Genomic DNA, 16,606 nt, shown 5'->3' with positions numbered 1-16,606 from the left:
AGGCATTAATGATCCCCCTGTGCTGTCATGCATAGCTAACTTATTTTAAAAAGTCAAATTATAGGACTTTTTTTCTGGAATAAAGGATGCTTTCTGAAATTAAGCAAGGATATTTTTATGGGGCTGAAATACTTTGGGCATAATGGGGTTGAAATACTTTGTCTTGAATGACTGTCTTCCTTGTAAATTGGTCCATTGGGGCCAATTTGCTACAAAATGTTTTGATCAGTTGGACCACATTTTTATTAGCAGGTCTAAAACATAATTTGAGATTAATCAGAACTGTCCTCCATGGCTAGAGATATTCAGGCCCTGCTTCCCTCTGCCATGTTACCTGATTCTCCATAATTCCATCCAGGTGCCTGTTAATTTGTCCACCCCTTTGGTTTCTCTCTCTCTCTCTCTCCAAACTGCATTTTAATTGTAGGAAATGAATGTGGCTACGGGAAGTTTTCAGAGTAAGGTGAAAGTAGCACCAGCATTTCGGTGCAGTGTACAGAATTGAAGCTGAACACACATCAAAATTCATACATTCCCCTGTTCAGAAATTCTTCATGCTTCTCATAGCAGCATCCATCCTAAAGCAGATTTGTGAAATCAGGGCCAAGTTCCCCATAACAAGTGGGGAAAGATTATGTATGTTGTATGTACCCACATGGTAGTACCACTACCAATTTATTTAAATTTACTCTTTGTTGTCATGTGGTCTGGCAAGGCCCCTACTTAGAGAGGTCATAGTTTATACAAGGTGGGAGGGAATGAGTTGGAGGAAGTCAGCAATGGGGAAGTAGGCAGTATGCCCCCCCCCGGTCATTAAATGGCTGACACTTTTTGGTGCAGTAGAGGGGAGGGGAGGGGGCAATAAGGGGGCAGCAGTCTAACTCTTCCTGCTGCAGCTGTGTTTGCCTAGCAACAGACATTCCAAGGTGGCTTGCCAGTGCCTGCCTCTGGGTCGTAGGAACCCTAGACTTCCCATCCCAGTGCTGATCAGGGCCAACCCTGATTAGCTTCCTGAAGACAATAACAGCTTCAGAAGGTGGGCTGGATGGGATCATATTCCTGCTGAGCTCCTTCCCAGATTCCGCCCTTCCAAGACTCCAGATCACCAGGAATTTCTTAAATCAGGGTTGACAACCATTTCTCCAAAGTCTTCATCTTTGTGAGGTTGAGGTTGTAAAAACTGTCTCCTGCTTGCTCCTGGCCATGAGATTTTCCATTGCATACTTCTCCCCCCACACACACAAAGAGGACCTAACTTGGTTTTTACAAATGACTTTAACAAAGAGCTTATATATTTTTTCTAGACTAAAATATGACTACTGCATAACAACAAAAAAGTGTAGGTAATATAGTGTGTTTTGAATTTGCAGTAGATGTAACACCAGGAAAAAGGGGTTTGTTCATATATATGGGGGGGGGGCAATAGGGATGTGGCATAGGAGCCAAGGGGGTGACAGCCCAAAAAAGTTTGGGAACCACTGGACTAGATGAGCCAATGTTCTGGCTCAGAATAAGTGACTCCAGACATTAAACTTTTAATAGTAGCAAACTATATATCTGGAAGCATAGAATTATGTCTCTCTGTATCTGTCTTATTTTTTGCTTCTAGATCCCCCCCCCCCAAAAAATAAATAAGAATGTCTTGTCTTTTTTGCTTTGTTGAGAAAATCTTGGCTTCAAACCATGGTGTGCACAGAAATAATACTTTTCTGTCAGTTCTTTGCATTTTAATCAGGCATACAGGGTTTTTTAAAAACCCTTTTAACAGCTAACAATCATTTCATGAATATGTAATTGGAATTCTGGATGAATGACATATATTTATTGCTAGTAAGGGCAGTATTAGTGCCATTCCACATGGAAATACTCAAATCTGAAGAGTCAATAATGATCTGTGGATGAAACTAAAGCAAATTGCTTGCATAATGCAAGCATTATTATCAACAGCTGTATATTGCTTTATGTACAATGGATAAGCACTTCCACTGCATAGCAGTGACCAAGGCTTCTATTTATGAAGTCAGAAGGTACAAAATTAATTTCCAACAGGTAGCTGTGAATATTAATGTTTACTTTTTCATGGATCATAGTTATTTGGTCAAAGAACAGGAGTGAGACAAGGAGGTAACAAGTAGTAAATAAAGTAGATCTACCAAATCAAAATATGTATACAGTGCTTAATTCTCTCTGCATATGGCAGCGGTAGGCAGAAAGTACACTGCAGTCTAACATCCATGGTAAGGTGACCAGATTGTCCCACTTTTGGAGGGACATCTGGGGGCACCTGGCAAATTGTACTTATGTTGAAATTAAAAATATATATATTACAATACTATTTTTGCGTTCTATGTGTTCCATGAAACTTTTTGTTGCTTCATATAGACCAAATTTTTAATCAAGAACCTCCCCGGTCAATGGTGTCCTGCTTTACCAATGTTAAAATCTGGTCACCTTAATCCAGGGGTAGTCAACCTGTGGTCCTCCAGATGTTCATGGACTACAATTCCCATGAGCCCCTGCCAGTGAATGCTGTCAGGGGCTCATGGGAATTGTAGTCCATGAACATCTGGAGGACCACAGGTTGACTACCCCTGCCTTAATCTATGGGCCTCCCTGACAAAACACCCCCTCTAGTAATATCTGGCCTGGGATAAACATCAACAGCGATAAACCTCTGGCTGCTAATAATATGTTGCTGTTTAGTGATACTCCATATTTATTAATTGGTTTTAATGGTGAATGTTTTATTGTTCTTAACTGTATTTATAACTATGTATCTACACTGCCCTGAGCTGCTCTTGGATGGGTGATTTATAAATTTAATTCAAAATAATAATAATTCAGTTTAATAAATACTAGGAGATCACTGGCCAGTTTTTGGTTGACCATCTGGTTCCTATGTGGAAGTATGTCAGGAATTGGGCCTTATTGCTCATGAGACAATTCAAAAGGTAATAAAAATGCAGCATCATAGCTAGAAGAGTTCACTTTTATTCTCCACCTTCACATACCTATCCTTCCAAGACAACTGTGCCACTCATAAAATTGGGTGGAAGGCTCCTGCTTGCTTCACTGAACCTGGTTTGACATATTGATCATTTGTATATATCATGAAAAAACAGCAGAACAACAGTATTTTTCACAATTGTGGGCACTGATGGACGCGGGCCATAAAGTAAGCAAATACAATTTCCTAATCAATATTGTATGGCGGGCACACTACTAAACATTTAGTTAGCCTAAGTGGTGTGCTAGGCAAGAATAGCACAACATTAATACTGAATCTCTTACTGGCACCCTTGTATAAACAGCTTTTAATTTTGCCTGACATTATAACTCTCTGAGCTGTCTGGCATTGAGCGATACATATTCTGGAAACTGAAACACAATTATAGTGGAGAATCAGAAGTGTTGTTGCTTTTAATATGCAGATGCTTAGGATTCAGACCAAGATCCATCTAGCCTTCCTGAGCCTCTAGGGAGGGCGGTATATAAATATAATAAATAAATAGTTAAGTGGATCTCAGCAACCCAAGGAGCTTAATGTTTCATAAAATATACAAATAAACATGTTAAAGTGGGCTATAAATAAATAGTGAACTTCACTGGTGATTACAAGTTTCAGTGCTAAGGGCAAAGGGAGTGAGATCCCCCCTCCCACTCACACATCCACAAGACATGTTGGAAAGTTATAACACTGTAATGCCGTTGATTACCTGTTCATATAAATGGTTATTGACAGACAGATATAAAGCATCTCTAATCGCTTCCTTGGTGTTAGAGCATCCGAGTCCTCCTGTATTGTAGCACCTTTCTGCTGTAGCTTGCTCTGATGGTGATGTTTTACATGGTGTCATCTACTGTCAGGCAGGAGAAGGGCATACCAGCACTGATGAACCATATCACATTCAAAGCCATATTCTGGACCGTTGTCTTAATCACTAGCATATGTTTTCTTGTTTGTTTTTACATTGCACACATGGGTTTTATGACTGGAGAGCAAAATGGGCATTAGATGATTGTTAACTTCATATTTTTACTCATTTGTTCCTCCCAATTAATGGGGTCAAACCTCAACCAAATAGACTTTTATCCTGCTTGGGCTATTAGCCATGCTGTTCCCTGACCTGTTTGGACTATCAGGCATGCTGTTCTTTGACCTCCTAACTGCAGTAATAATTGGGAACAAAGGAAGGATTTAACATTTTAGAGCTCCCTGGTGCAAAACAAGGTGAGGAAATGGCTCAAGCTGATCATACGTTTCTTCTCAGAGTATTCATCCTAATTAAAGTTGCTTCACACTGTTACAGGGAACCCTAGGAGGTAAAACAAAACGACATTACTACTGCTTTCTTTCATTTGGAAGACTTTTGAATGTCAGAGAAGCCTCTCTGTGATTTTTATTACATAATCTTTACCTAGCCTCTTCATAGGAGAGAACATATTCAAATGGGTCAAATTCCAGTTAGGTGGTCTTATCTTCTGTTCATATTTTGTTGCTGGATATGTTCTGATAACGACTTCCATTTTTTTTAGTTTGCTCAATTTATTTTGTTCCCACCACTCCCCTAATATTTCCCTCTTATTATGTACCATTTGTATTGTGCCAAGGTGATGCAGAGTAATATAAGGTTTTTTGTTGAAAGAAGCAAGTTCCTGCCTCAAAGAGTTTACAGTTTATAGTGGAGGTGCCATAACATGGGATATATGTGCAGTTAAAGGTGGGAGGTATTGATACCTCAACTAAATATGGGAAACTGGGACCAAGCTGAATTGTCCTTTTTGCATTCCCAAGGGGGGAAAAATGTTGTGAGAACAAGCAAAACTGGTGGCAGCGGAGAAGAAGGTGAGGGCTATGCTTGTCCAGGCCTGTGTGGAGGCTCAGAGGCCCGGCCAGCGTCTTAGATTTGACTTGGACTTGGCTAGTAGCTGTTTTAGTTTGAGACCTGAGATGAGCGTTCTGCACAATGTTGAGCCCCACAGTTCTAACAGTGCCTGAGTTGCTTGGGCAGAGATCTGGCCCTGGGTGCCCAGCAAAAGTCACAGTCAGCAGATATGCCATGGGGACCCTACCCTTTAAGCCATGGGTCAGTTGGAATTTGAGATGCAAGCTGAATGTATTCTGTACTGGACTATGCATGCTGCAGTATATCAGCCTAAGGATATTCAGCTTGTCTCTATGAATCGAACATCCCTATTCAAGACTGACACCTGCTTATGAGATAGCTGCAAGCTACCACATACTTTGCAGAGATAAGTACAGTCAGTACAGCTTGTATCATTTCAAAAGGCTCCCCAAAGCAAAACCAAGCCCCCAAGTAAACTTTTGAGTGCTGGCAATCCTACTGAGATCAGATGGAGATGGAGATAAACACTGATATGTCCTTAGGGATGCTAATCTCCAGGAGGCTCCTGGAGATCTCCTGCTTGTGCTCCCGACAACCAAAATCAGTGCCCCTGGAGAAAATGGCTGCTTTGAAAGGTGGACCCTAGAAACTTAAACATCGTTGAGGTCCTTCTCCTGGCCAAAGCCCACTCTCCCCAGGTTCCACCGCTCAAATTTCTAGGTGTTCCCTAGCCCAGAGCTGGCAACCCTGAGTATAATTTATTTAAAACCAACTCCACTACTGAAAATTTAGAGAACAGTGAGTAATCTAGAATCTTCCTTTTAAATTGAAATGTCCAACTTCAAATGCACATGGAAAACCCAGCTTTTTCAGGGGGGTATGATTTGGTCCTTTTTTCTGAGTCGCTAATGATGTTTACCTCTCAAGATCCAATAGGACAAAGTTCATCTTGTGGTGTTGCTTATGGCTTCCCAGGCTCCTTCAAGACCCATTAGGCTTCTCCTAGAATCATACAGGTTGAGTGTTCTAGTTGTGCAATGAATGGTATGTCTTGCACATGTTGCAATTGTTTGTCTCAGTTCTTTCTGTCTCTTCCTTTCCCTCTACCCAAACAACTCTGTCTTTCTCAGTGCACAAGGCCCTTTCCCTTTCATGCCTTGACAATTTCAAGCTAAGAAAGAACATGGTTCCATTAACTGAATTACAAGAGTACAGTGAACAGCTGAGGCCAGTAAAGAACTGGAAGAAAAACTTACTCCATGGCTGCTTCCTCCCTCCAATGACTACCGATCTACAGTCTAAATATGGTTGCAGACTCAGGTTTGTGGAATTCCTAGAGATTTGGGGACGGAGCCTTGGGAGGGCAGGTTTTGAGAAGGAGAGGGACCTTAGCTGGGAATAATAACATAGAGACCACCCTCCAAAGCAGCCAATTAAGCAGCCAGAACTGATCTCTGCCTTGTGGAGATCAGTCATAATTCCAGGAGATCTACAAACTCTAGGATTGCCAGGTCTCCCCAACTGCTGGAGTGGGGGTAAGATTGCCAGTTCCTGAATTGGGGGTGAAGCCTGAGGAAGACAGGAACCTCAGTGGGGTACAGTGCCATAGAGTCCATCTTCCATATCATGCACTTTTCCCCGGGGGAAACTGATTGCTGTAGTAGGGATGCCAACCTCCAGGTGGGACCTGGGGACACTCCAGAATTCCAAGTCATCTCAGAGAGATTAGTTCCCCTGGAGAAAGTGACTGGTTTGGAGTGTAAACTCTATGTCATTGTACCCCACTGAGATCTTGGTCTTCCTCAGGCACCAACCCCAAAACTCCAAGAGCGTCACAATTTGGATCTGACAGCCCTAACCCTCATCTCCTGCTGGTGGCCACGGGGAGGGGGACCTGACAATCCTATATTGGCAACAATGTGGTAACATCATCATATTGCCACAAAGCGTGGATGCTCTAGTGTTTGGGCAAAAACTCTGTGGTAAAAATAGCTTCTGCCATGGAGATTTCTCCCCAAATATCAGAGCATCACTGTGATGGCACTGATGTAATTGTATAACTTCCAGTACATACCAGAAGTGACATCAGCATGCCACTGGCAGTGTAGCTTGGCCTTTCCATCAGTTCCTGATAAATCCCCCCCACTGGCCAGTTTATCAGATGAGGGTGGATAGTGGATAAACAAAGTGAACCCTGGAAAGAGCATTCTGTGCAGATACAGATTAAGACAGATTAAACTATACCAGGTTTAAGAGACTCCATAACATTATTTAAAATATTATCAACAAAATTGCCGGGGGGGGGGGAAGCAAGTTCTGGGTTCCCTGTGTAATTTGGCCCCAAGGCTCAAAACTTTAGTTTGCGTAGTTTGTGCATAAGTCTTTTGTTGCATTACTTCAGTGCAGAGTCCTAAACATATGAAGCCGAATTAAGAACCATGTGGGTCTGATTATGTATGATATCTAGAGTGTAATTTCAGCCAAGCGTGATCAGTTCTGGGGTGTATTTTTATTAGAAAAGACATGCAGTCTGTATTTCATGTGCACCAGTATAGAAAGACATATTTTCAGATAAGCTCTGTAGGAAATTCTTGTACAAAGAACAGAAATATGCCAAAGTTCTAATTGTTCTTTAATCCATTCCTTGAATTTTGTTTCACAGTATAGGACACTGCCGGAAGCAATAAGCAATAGTTCCTGGCATGTGAGCCTCATTTGGCGTAGAAGAGTAAAGAGGAATAATGAGTAAAGAGATGAGCATGATTTGCTAGAAAATAAATCTACTGTCGAGCTTCTAATTCCCTGGTTTAAGCAGTGTTCCGCAAGGCGAGCTGTTTAATTAGGAGCTTTGAGGACAAAGCTTGCAGAATTATGTTGCTTTGTCAGTCTGGTCCTTTCTGTTTGTTACTCTCTGGGGAAAACCAAACTCCTTAGGAGTCTCAGGCACATGTACTTCCTTACTCTGCTCTCTTTCCACACATAAAACGTGACATGTAAAGTGGGCTGTGTTCATTTGAATATGGTATCTCCCTGACCCAGTAACAGTCTACCCCTGGAGTGAAAAGAAATACATATTTTGGGGGCCAGGGAACACTTCATGCCGTATGTGCAGAAGAGCCCAACCTGCTAGCAGTTTCGCTCTATGTAGGAAGGGCAAAGGGGAAGGAGTGCAACAGCTGGAGATACTCAACCAAGTTGAGATTTCTTTCTGAAAGGTAAAGAGTGGGCAGTATCTCAGTGCAATACTGAGTTTTATGCACTTGAGCATCATGGAATGCTCACAGCCCTGCTGACATCTAAAGTGTTGCTGCTCTGTATGTGTTTCCTTGAGGCTCTTACACAAAAGCAAATCCCAAAAATCCTGAGACATTTACTCCAGCTAAGTATGGCTTAAACTGCAATCTTAAATCTACTTAGGAGCCCTACTGAAAAGAACAGTATTTACTTTGCAGTAAATATGATTCAGCACTACAGTTACCCACCTCCAGGTGGTGCCTGGAAATAGGGTCGCCAGCTCATGTTGGGGGGGGGTGGCTGAGGAGGGTAAGCTTTGGGAAGGGTAGGGGCTTCAAACAAGTTGTAATGCTATAGAGACTGCCTTCTAAAGAGGCCATTTTCTCCAGGGAAAATTATCACTTTCACTTGGAGATCAGTTGTAATCCCAGGAGATCCCCAGCCACCACCTGGAAATGGGCAACCCTACCTGGAAATCTCCCAGAGGTATAACTGATGCTCAGATGACATAGATCAGTTTTCTTGAAGGAAATGGCTGCTTGGAGGTTGGGGTCTATAGCATTATGCAACACTGTCAAACGTGGGTCCTTCTGAGCCACTACCCCTTGGACAAAGAGGCAGCACTCAGAGCTTTGGGTCTTCAAGGTTATCTGTACACAAGGAACCAGACCTTAGTAAAATATATAAAGGTTTATTAAATACTTTAAGAAAATATGATATTACTAGGAAACACAGTCTCTATCAATCTTGTGGCAAGAAAATATGAAAAGCTAATGTCTCATTAATGTCTGGTATTAGATAAGCACACTTTTTAGAATATCAAACTCCTAGCTAGTTGTCTGTAGCACTCCATTCTAGTGGAGTTTAGCATCATTCCAGCCACAGCCCAGTTGAATCATGAAATTAGCATGGCTTTCCTCTTGTCTGTGGTTTTTGTCCTTTGTCATCTGTCATCAGGTAGTCTCCACAACCAATCAAGGAGCTCACTTGATGGAACTCTCTAGAAGATTACAACATCTGCTCCTGTTTCCCCTCTCCTATCTAATTATAGATCAGAACACAGGTTCCCAGGATTAGCCAATTACCATATACTTGAATCTGGCTTTGAAGGAGATAAGGATGGTATAGGCAGGGATGGTATGGGCACCTACAAGGTGGGATGGCCTACCAATATTCATGTTAACCCTTGGGGGGGGATCAGGGTGCTTTGCCTCTCACACACTGGGGACCATGCCCTTCCACCCCCACCTCCCTGACTCAAACGTAAATTATCCAGGAATTTCGCAACCTGAAGTTGGCAACACTATTCAAAACCTAAATGGGGAAGGCCTGTAGCTCAACACATCTCCTTAGCATGCACCAAGTTCCAGGTTCAATACCCGGCATCTCCAGTAGAGGCATCAGGCATTAGGTGATATGAAAGAACTCAGCCCAAGACCCTCCAGAGAACTTGGCCATCACAGTAGACAATCCTGACCCAGTTGGACCAGCAGGCTAATTCAGTTGAAGGCTGCTTCAGGTATTCAGTCTCTCTGATTTAGAACAAAGTTAATCCAGCACCAGCCACGCCATATGTCTGGAAGCTCAGAAGCAAAATATGATGCAAGTTTATTTAATTTTAGTTAGTTTGTGAAACCAGAACGTGGCCTTCAGGTTATCATGAAGATCCTGTTTTGTTTTGACAGATGTTGGTTTTGTTGCCTACACTGGCACCTAAAACCTTTATGCTTAGGTCAGGAAGAGCGAGCAGCCCATGCCTTTGTTTTGGCAGTGCACCTTGTCACATTCTGTAAGCACGACTTGGATGCAAGATGTTGCTTATGTGCTTAGAGCTGAACATGTCAGTAAGGAGTTTTGCTGGATCAAAACTACTGCATTCATTTGCATGTAATCCTGGAATACATCCTCCCTAATTTGAATACACTGATGTGATATGATAAACTCTGTTGTAACAGTCTTCGATTGGGCTCAGGATTGCTCATGAATCTGAAGTCTGCAATCAAGCCTCCAGTTCACTTCTGCGTTTCATGCAGTGATTCAAAACGAGCATATTACTTATTAATTGAGGCTGCTTAAATTAGTGCTCTCCTGTAGGTTCTGATAAGAATCTCTGCACAAGTATATAAAAACAGAGTGGGGATAAATTTCATGTTGAAGACTTCATAAAACTGGTCAAAAACATGAATTCTTTTACACCTCTGTCAAGAACTGGTTATGTATTAAGCTGTGATCAAACTTTCTCTGTTTCAGATAGTGTGTGTATTCAGTATTCTGGTTAATGGTTTCCTATCTTTGCAGTGCTTAAAACATTCTTCCCCTTGGCAGTTGAGCATTCTCCCCCAACTCGTTTCTTCGCTTCTGTCTAATCAGCTTTGTGCCAGTATTGTTTTTGTTGCTTCACACGGTGCCAAATTCCTCCACAGACGGCTGTTCTGTATAAGAATTAACATACCACAGCTGTATTGATTTTAATATGGGATGGTGCTACATGTGCGCATATTGCTGTGTTTACCCAGGATAGACGTTAGCTGGCGTTGAAGGGGGTACAGGTTCCAATTCCCGCTCAGTCATGAAGTTTGCTGGGTTATTTTCCTCAAGCCATTGCCTCTCAGCATATACAGCATTGCATTAATCTCTTACTGAAATTGGTCTTTGGAATAGAGAAGAAAACCCCAATCTGTATAACATTGAATGGTGTTGAAAGCCAGCGTTGTAAGAATAAAACAAGATTTGTTACCAATAACATTTCAAACTGTAATGGGCTCTTTTCAGATTGTGAATTTTGAGATATTCCTATTGTCAAGCCACCTCCATCGCCAGCCACCTCAGTGCTACATGGATTTATGTTTAGGCAGATTAGGAGTGGGTGGCAGGAAGGGATGTGCCAGTGTTTGTCTCTTGTGGCCCTTCCTTGCATACCCAGGGAATTGCTGATCGCCACTGTGAGATGGTAGGTGAATTCCCTCTAGGCCAGCCTGGAATCTGGATTTTGGAGATTTTTAGGGGGGGGGATCACTTGGGCATGAAATTGAGGTCACTGTGGGTGGGCAGATAGTTGTGAGTTCCTACATTATGCAGGGGGTTGGACTAGATGACCCTAGAGGTCCCTTCCAACTCTATGATTCTATGCTGGGATCCTTAATAGTGATTTCTTTCTGATGTTTAGCAGACTGAATTTAAATTATGTTTGCTAAACTAGCTTTGAAACAATTAGCGACTCAAAGCTATTATCTGTTTCTGAAGCGTCCTAATAGCCGAGGAGGAGCGAGTAGCCTCCGTGTGGGTGTAAGCCTGGAAATAAAATAACTCTAGCTGTCAATATCTTGTGTTTATGCACTTGTTTATCCAGGTGCGGTTTTGCAAACATGCCAGGCACTTCAGTGTCATGCAGCTTATTTCTCTTGGAAACCTGCTCTTCTGACTTTCTGGAATCATAGCCCTAAACATCAGTGCCAAGCTAGTGCCTTCTCATGGCAGGCGCCGGTCAGTGCTCTTGTTTTTCAACATGGTGTGATGCTGTGTAAACAGCAGGCTCAACCCATGGACTGACCTATTCCAGTCAGTGCCCAGTGCAGGACAGTAGCACCTTTCCCTCATTGTCAGTCTGCACGGAGGCGTAAAACTTGAGCCTCCTCCTGCTTGCAAATGTGCAGTTGGAGGCCACAAGTTTGCAAGATTACTGACAGGAGACCCCTCCCGTGTTTTTCTGCCGCCTCGTTGCGGCTTTTTGCCTCCCAATGAGATGGCAAGCGAGAACAATCCAAACTTCTCCCCCCCACACACACACACTGCTCAGCTTGTCAATCACTGCAAGCTACCAATCCCTGCACAGCAGTTGTTTTGGGGACTCAAACTTCTGCCCCCCTCCCGCCCAAAGTCCTGAATTCTTTTAAAGTGCATTTCCGCATTACTATAGGGAAACACCATAATATATATCTTTTTTTAAATTACACTTATGTGTTGCCACAGGATGGACTAGGTCGAATCACACCAAGGCCACAGCAATAAATCATTGCCTCCATAGATCTCTTTTTGGGATTCCTCGTGTAAAGGTCTCTCTTTATGTTCGGGTACATTTGTGATAAGCTGGCCATGGTAACTGGACCCCATTGCGTGATTGTTCACAGTAAAATTTTAAAACAAAGAGCATGGACACCAAGCTGATAGGGAGAGGGCTACTTCATCACATGCCCCCCCCCTTTCCTCGTTCATACCCCCCAGCAGAAAACACAACCTGGAATGTGTTTTGGCTGCCTGATCCCAAAATCACCATGCACAATATATTATTTTTACTGAGGGTACGTAGCTTTGCAGTACTGCAGCAACATGGACTGTGCTGTTAAAAAAAACAAAAACAAATTCTTGATCCGGAAAAGGAGAGGGGAGGGCAAATGCGAGGGCTGGCAGAATGCTACCATGACTGTCACACATGTCTTCCTCCGCGCAGGCTTGCCCTTGGTTGATCCCCAATTGGAAGCATGACAAGAAATGGCAAATCGTGGTTTTGCAATTTCCCTCATTGTGGAGTAAATCTGGGGAAAACTCGCGTCAGCCCCTTGAGCACTCCGGGTCATGTGGAAGCAGCACTAAAACCCGCGAGCAACAAGAGGCTGTTATGGGGGCAAATTCCTTATGTTGAATCGGTCTGGGTTGTCAGTGTTGCAATCGTTGATGTTTTGTATCCCTCCTAACACTTCCTTTCCTGGAATCATTCTCACAAGGACCTTTGAAATATGATGCAGCTCCAACTCCTTTCCTTTATCCTCCATTTGAATGCAAGAGCTGCAATGCTAAATATCCCATCTCTGGATTTAGTTACATTCAGGAAGGTGAGAATGATTGTCGATTTGATTTGAAGAGGCACACTTACTTAGTGATTTAGAAAGTTTTAGATTTGAGCTTGCAGCATATCATATATGCCTACGAAGGATAGACCGTGCCCTTGCCAGTCCATTGAATCCATTGCTCATCTTGTATTGCATTGTAATTTTTTACAGGGATATCAGGAGTCTTATATCGCCTTTGTTGCTGCAGTTTTCTGGATATACTGATGACCTGTTAGTTAACATTTTACTTGCAGATTTGTATTTCCTAGTCAGTGGCAAAGTTCTTTTGTACTGCTAGTAAAGTACAGAAATCTTTGGCTGATGTTAAGTGACTTGGTTGTTAAAATATTTTACCCGTTACTGTGGTTTTATCTATTTTCTGATGCTGGTCAGTGACCGTACATAAACGGATGAATGAAAAAGAAAATTGGGTGTGCAGCTGTCCTAGATTGATCAGTGGGTCATGTTTCCAAAAGTGAAGATAATCAATGGGCCACAGCATTGAGGGTGAGGAGTAGCACAAGCTGTGGAAGTGGCAGCTTGCTTAGACAATAGCAGGAAACCTCACAAAATCTCACTATGGCACAGTCAGACCTGCTCTGATAAAGCCCTCTCTAACCATAAGCTGCTTTCTGCTTCCCAGCTTGGTGGACTAGGTCGAATCACACCAAGACAAAGATTGCGGGTTGCATGTGCACCTGCCCAAGGACAGTGCTAGAGGGCACTGCTGGGAAAGAGCAGTTTTCCCCTTCATGGCCATGGCGGGCTGTCTACACCCAGCTTCAGAAGGCAGGGGGTTATGGGCGAGTTGGCTCTTCATCTTTGCCCTGCCCCTCCTTTGGCTCTGTGTGCAATCTCTTTCTGGGCTCTCTAAGAGAGTTCGCAAGGGAGCCCTCCTTGTCCCTGCCACTTACAGTCAATACTGGCCCACGTCCACCCTTTCCTTCTGGCCTTGTCCTTCTGGACCAGGCTTCTCTGAACCTTAGGCTCACCTCCTTTAATTCTGGCAACTGGCCCAACTGTATGCCTTTGACTGGTTGCCGGGATACCCAACTGATTGGTTGCAAGAGTCTGCATCTTCTTGCCTCAATGCAACATTGACTATGCCTGTTGCAGCTTTGGGACTTGCCTACCCTGTGATTGCATCCCCCGAGGTTTCGGAGGACACACGTTTATAATGCTCACCCCTCTCACAGTACTATCCTACACATTTGAAATCAGTCATGAAAAAGAGGTTTCTATTTTATTTCTGGATTTACCTAAAATAGACCACATCATGGCAGTGGATGTTCAGCCCATCCTGGCTTCTTCTGGACACAAGAAAATCCATTCTCTACCACCCTTGACCAGCTAGTGATCCCTGGCCCCAAGGAAGTCCACTTACCTCAGCCAGGGCCAGAGCCTTCTCTGTCCTGTCCCCGCCTGGTGGAATGAGCACCCAGAGGAGATCAGGGCCCTAATGGAATTAAAACATTTCTGCAGAAACTCCTAAACCAGGCATTTGGTTGAGGTCAACAGAAACTAAAGAACATCTACTAGGCCCCGCACCTCCCTCCCTTGAACCCACGCGACAGATCGGATCAATCATGGGCCTTTTAGAGTGTTCACTATGTTGAATGTTATTTTCTCTGCTTATTGCTGTTATTACTGTTAACTTTCATTCATTATAATCAGTGAGTTTGATGTATTGTTCTGTTACGTTCTATGTGAACCGCCCTGACCCTTAGGGGAGGGCAGTATACAAATGTAATGAATGAATGAATGAGCCCTAAGAAAAGGGTTTTCTTAATGTTTCTGGAGAACATCAGCTATTTCTTTCTCTCTCTTTTTACAAGCAAGTATAATATCAATATTTTTGAACAGTCTTTGTTCATTTACTCTTTGAATATAGGAATATCGAATACGATGGTACCTGATTGACATGTTTGAAATAATTTGCTTAATTTTCTGCCTCTGGATGTCTAGGAAAAATTCCATAAACTTAATTCAGTTGCTTTCTGATTTTGTTTTTAGGTTAACAAAGCCATTATCCTTTGCAGACTGTGTTGGAGATGAGCTACCATGGGGATGGGAGGCTGCATACGACCCTCAGATTGGTGTCTACTATATCGACCACATAAACCGTAAGTGTTTTCTCTAAGTGCTGTATTGATTATATAAGAAAGCTTAGCCAGATTAGACTGCTGTTCGGCTTTTTAACAACGACTGGAAGAAGAAAGATTTCTTATGAGACAGTTGAAATTCCCCACAGCAATTCTCTTAATACATTTACTAAGAAAATAAACTATTGTCTATCACTGCTTCCCCCCAATGCCTAATTAAAAAAATATTATTTCCTTCTACCTGTCAAGGACGTTATGAAAGGGGGGTGCGGTACACAACAGAGCTCACAATTACACAATAGTGTACAAACCTTAAAGCTGTGTTACTAATTAAAAGAAATAGCTGTCCTAGAATGGTAACATTCTAATTGGTTGTAAGTTTCTGCTGTTTGGGTGCGACAGTTTTGAAGCCTGAAGCAAAGTTCAGGATATGCTGGAACACTTAACAATTCTTCTTTTTATAGGAAGCTTTATTGAGTAATGACATGCCAGAATCAGTTTTAACACAGCAGTTTTCAAATCACAGGGACCTCAAAGAGATCAGCATTTCAGCTGGGGATCCCAGTTCTAGCTTGCAGGTGGTCTGTGGTTCACACAAACCATTCTGCTCAATTCAGTTGTAATTGCAAGCTCCAAGAAAGTATCAGATGTGCAAGGGGCAGAGCACACAAGTTCTACACTTGTCTAATCTTCCCCTGCATTGTGCAGCCACTGGGGAAATTTGCATTTGTTCTAGGATAGACTACAGTGAGGCCCAATATGCCTTACTAGTACTTTGTTCTGTCTGGCTACATATCCTACAGCATGACCCATAACCATCTCTAACCTCTAGGGGCTTCTTTGGTGATCTTGATGGGCAAGAAGTTCCTTGGATGAATTTGGGGTTTCTTTGGAAACTAGTGGTTGACTGACAGATGTGAGCCCAATGAAGAGTTATTGAAAGTTATTTGTTATTCGTTGCTTTGTGCTATCAAAAAACTGGTTTTCTTAAACAAATGAGTGCATATACAATGACAAACAGTCTGGTGCTGGGATAGGATCGGATCTGGATTTTAAGACAAAGCATTCTGATGTAATCTAAAGTAATTTAAAAATACAAATGTAACACTTCACAGAGCAACAACAAAGAAAGATACCTGGATGTGGTCAAATGCACTAGTTTTGACCGGAGACATAGATATACGTTTGTACACTGACTGTAATGTCAAAGTGATTCCTGTTATTTCTCTGTATTAGAAGCATTTCTGTTTTCTATGCTGCATACATATTACCTATTCAAAAATAATGGCCTTGCAATACCTTTTTAGAAACATCCGGCACCTGTACTTTGAGTCATAAGAACATAAGAGAAGCCATGTTAGATCAGACGAATGGCCCATCCAGTCCAACACTCTGTGTTACACAGTAACCAAAAACCAGGTAGCATCTGGAGGTCCATTAGGGGGGCCAGAATTCCAGAAGCCCTCCCACTGTACTGTACTCACTGCTGTGAGTACAGTATAGAGAATCACTGCTGCAAACATAATATTCCATCTGTACCTTGTGGCAATTGCTCCCTTGGCGGCGGGGCAGCAATCGGAGAGGCCAGTTGGCAGGC

At 42.6% G+C, this 16,606-nt stretch overlaps 1 protein-coding gene across 1 annotated transcript in view; it reads left to right on the top strand.

The window, feature by feature from the left end:
- The window catches only part of WWC2 (WW and C2 domain containing 2), a 165,711-nt gene that overhangs the window by 27,936 nt on the left and 121,169 nt on the right, over window positions 1-16,606 (top strand). Inside the window, exon 2 of the mRNA XM_077302315.1 lies at window positions 14,921-15,030. Coding sequence (XP_077158430.1) covers window positions 14,921-15,030 — 110 coding nt within the window. The remainder of the gene's footprint in view (window positions 1-14,920; window positions 15,031-16,606) is intronic.

Source organism: Paroedura picta, chromosome 10 (genome assembly GCF_049243985.1).
Source record: "Paroedura picta isolate Pp20150507F chromosome 10, Ppicta_v3.0, whole genome shotgun sequence".
NCBI classification, from domain to species: Eukaryota; Metazoa; Chordata; class Lepidosauria; order Squamata; family Gekkonidae; genus Paroedura; species Paroedura picta.
Note: the sequence above shows the minus strand (reverse complement) of the source record. Positions and strands in the feature narration are given on the sequence as shown.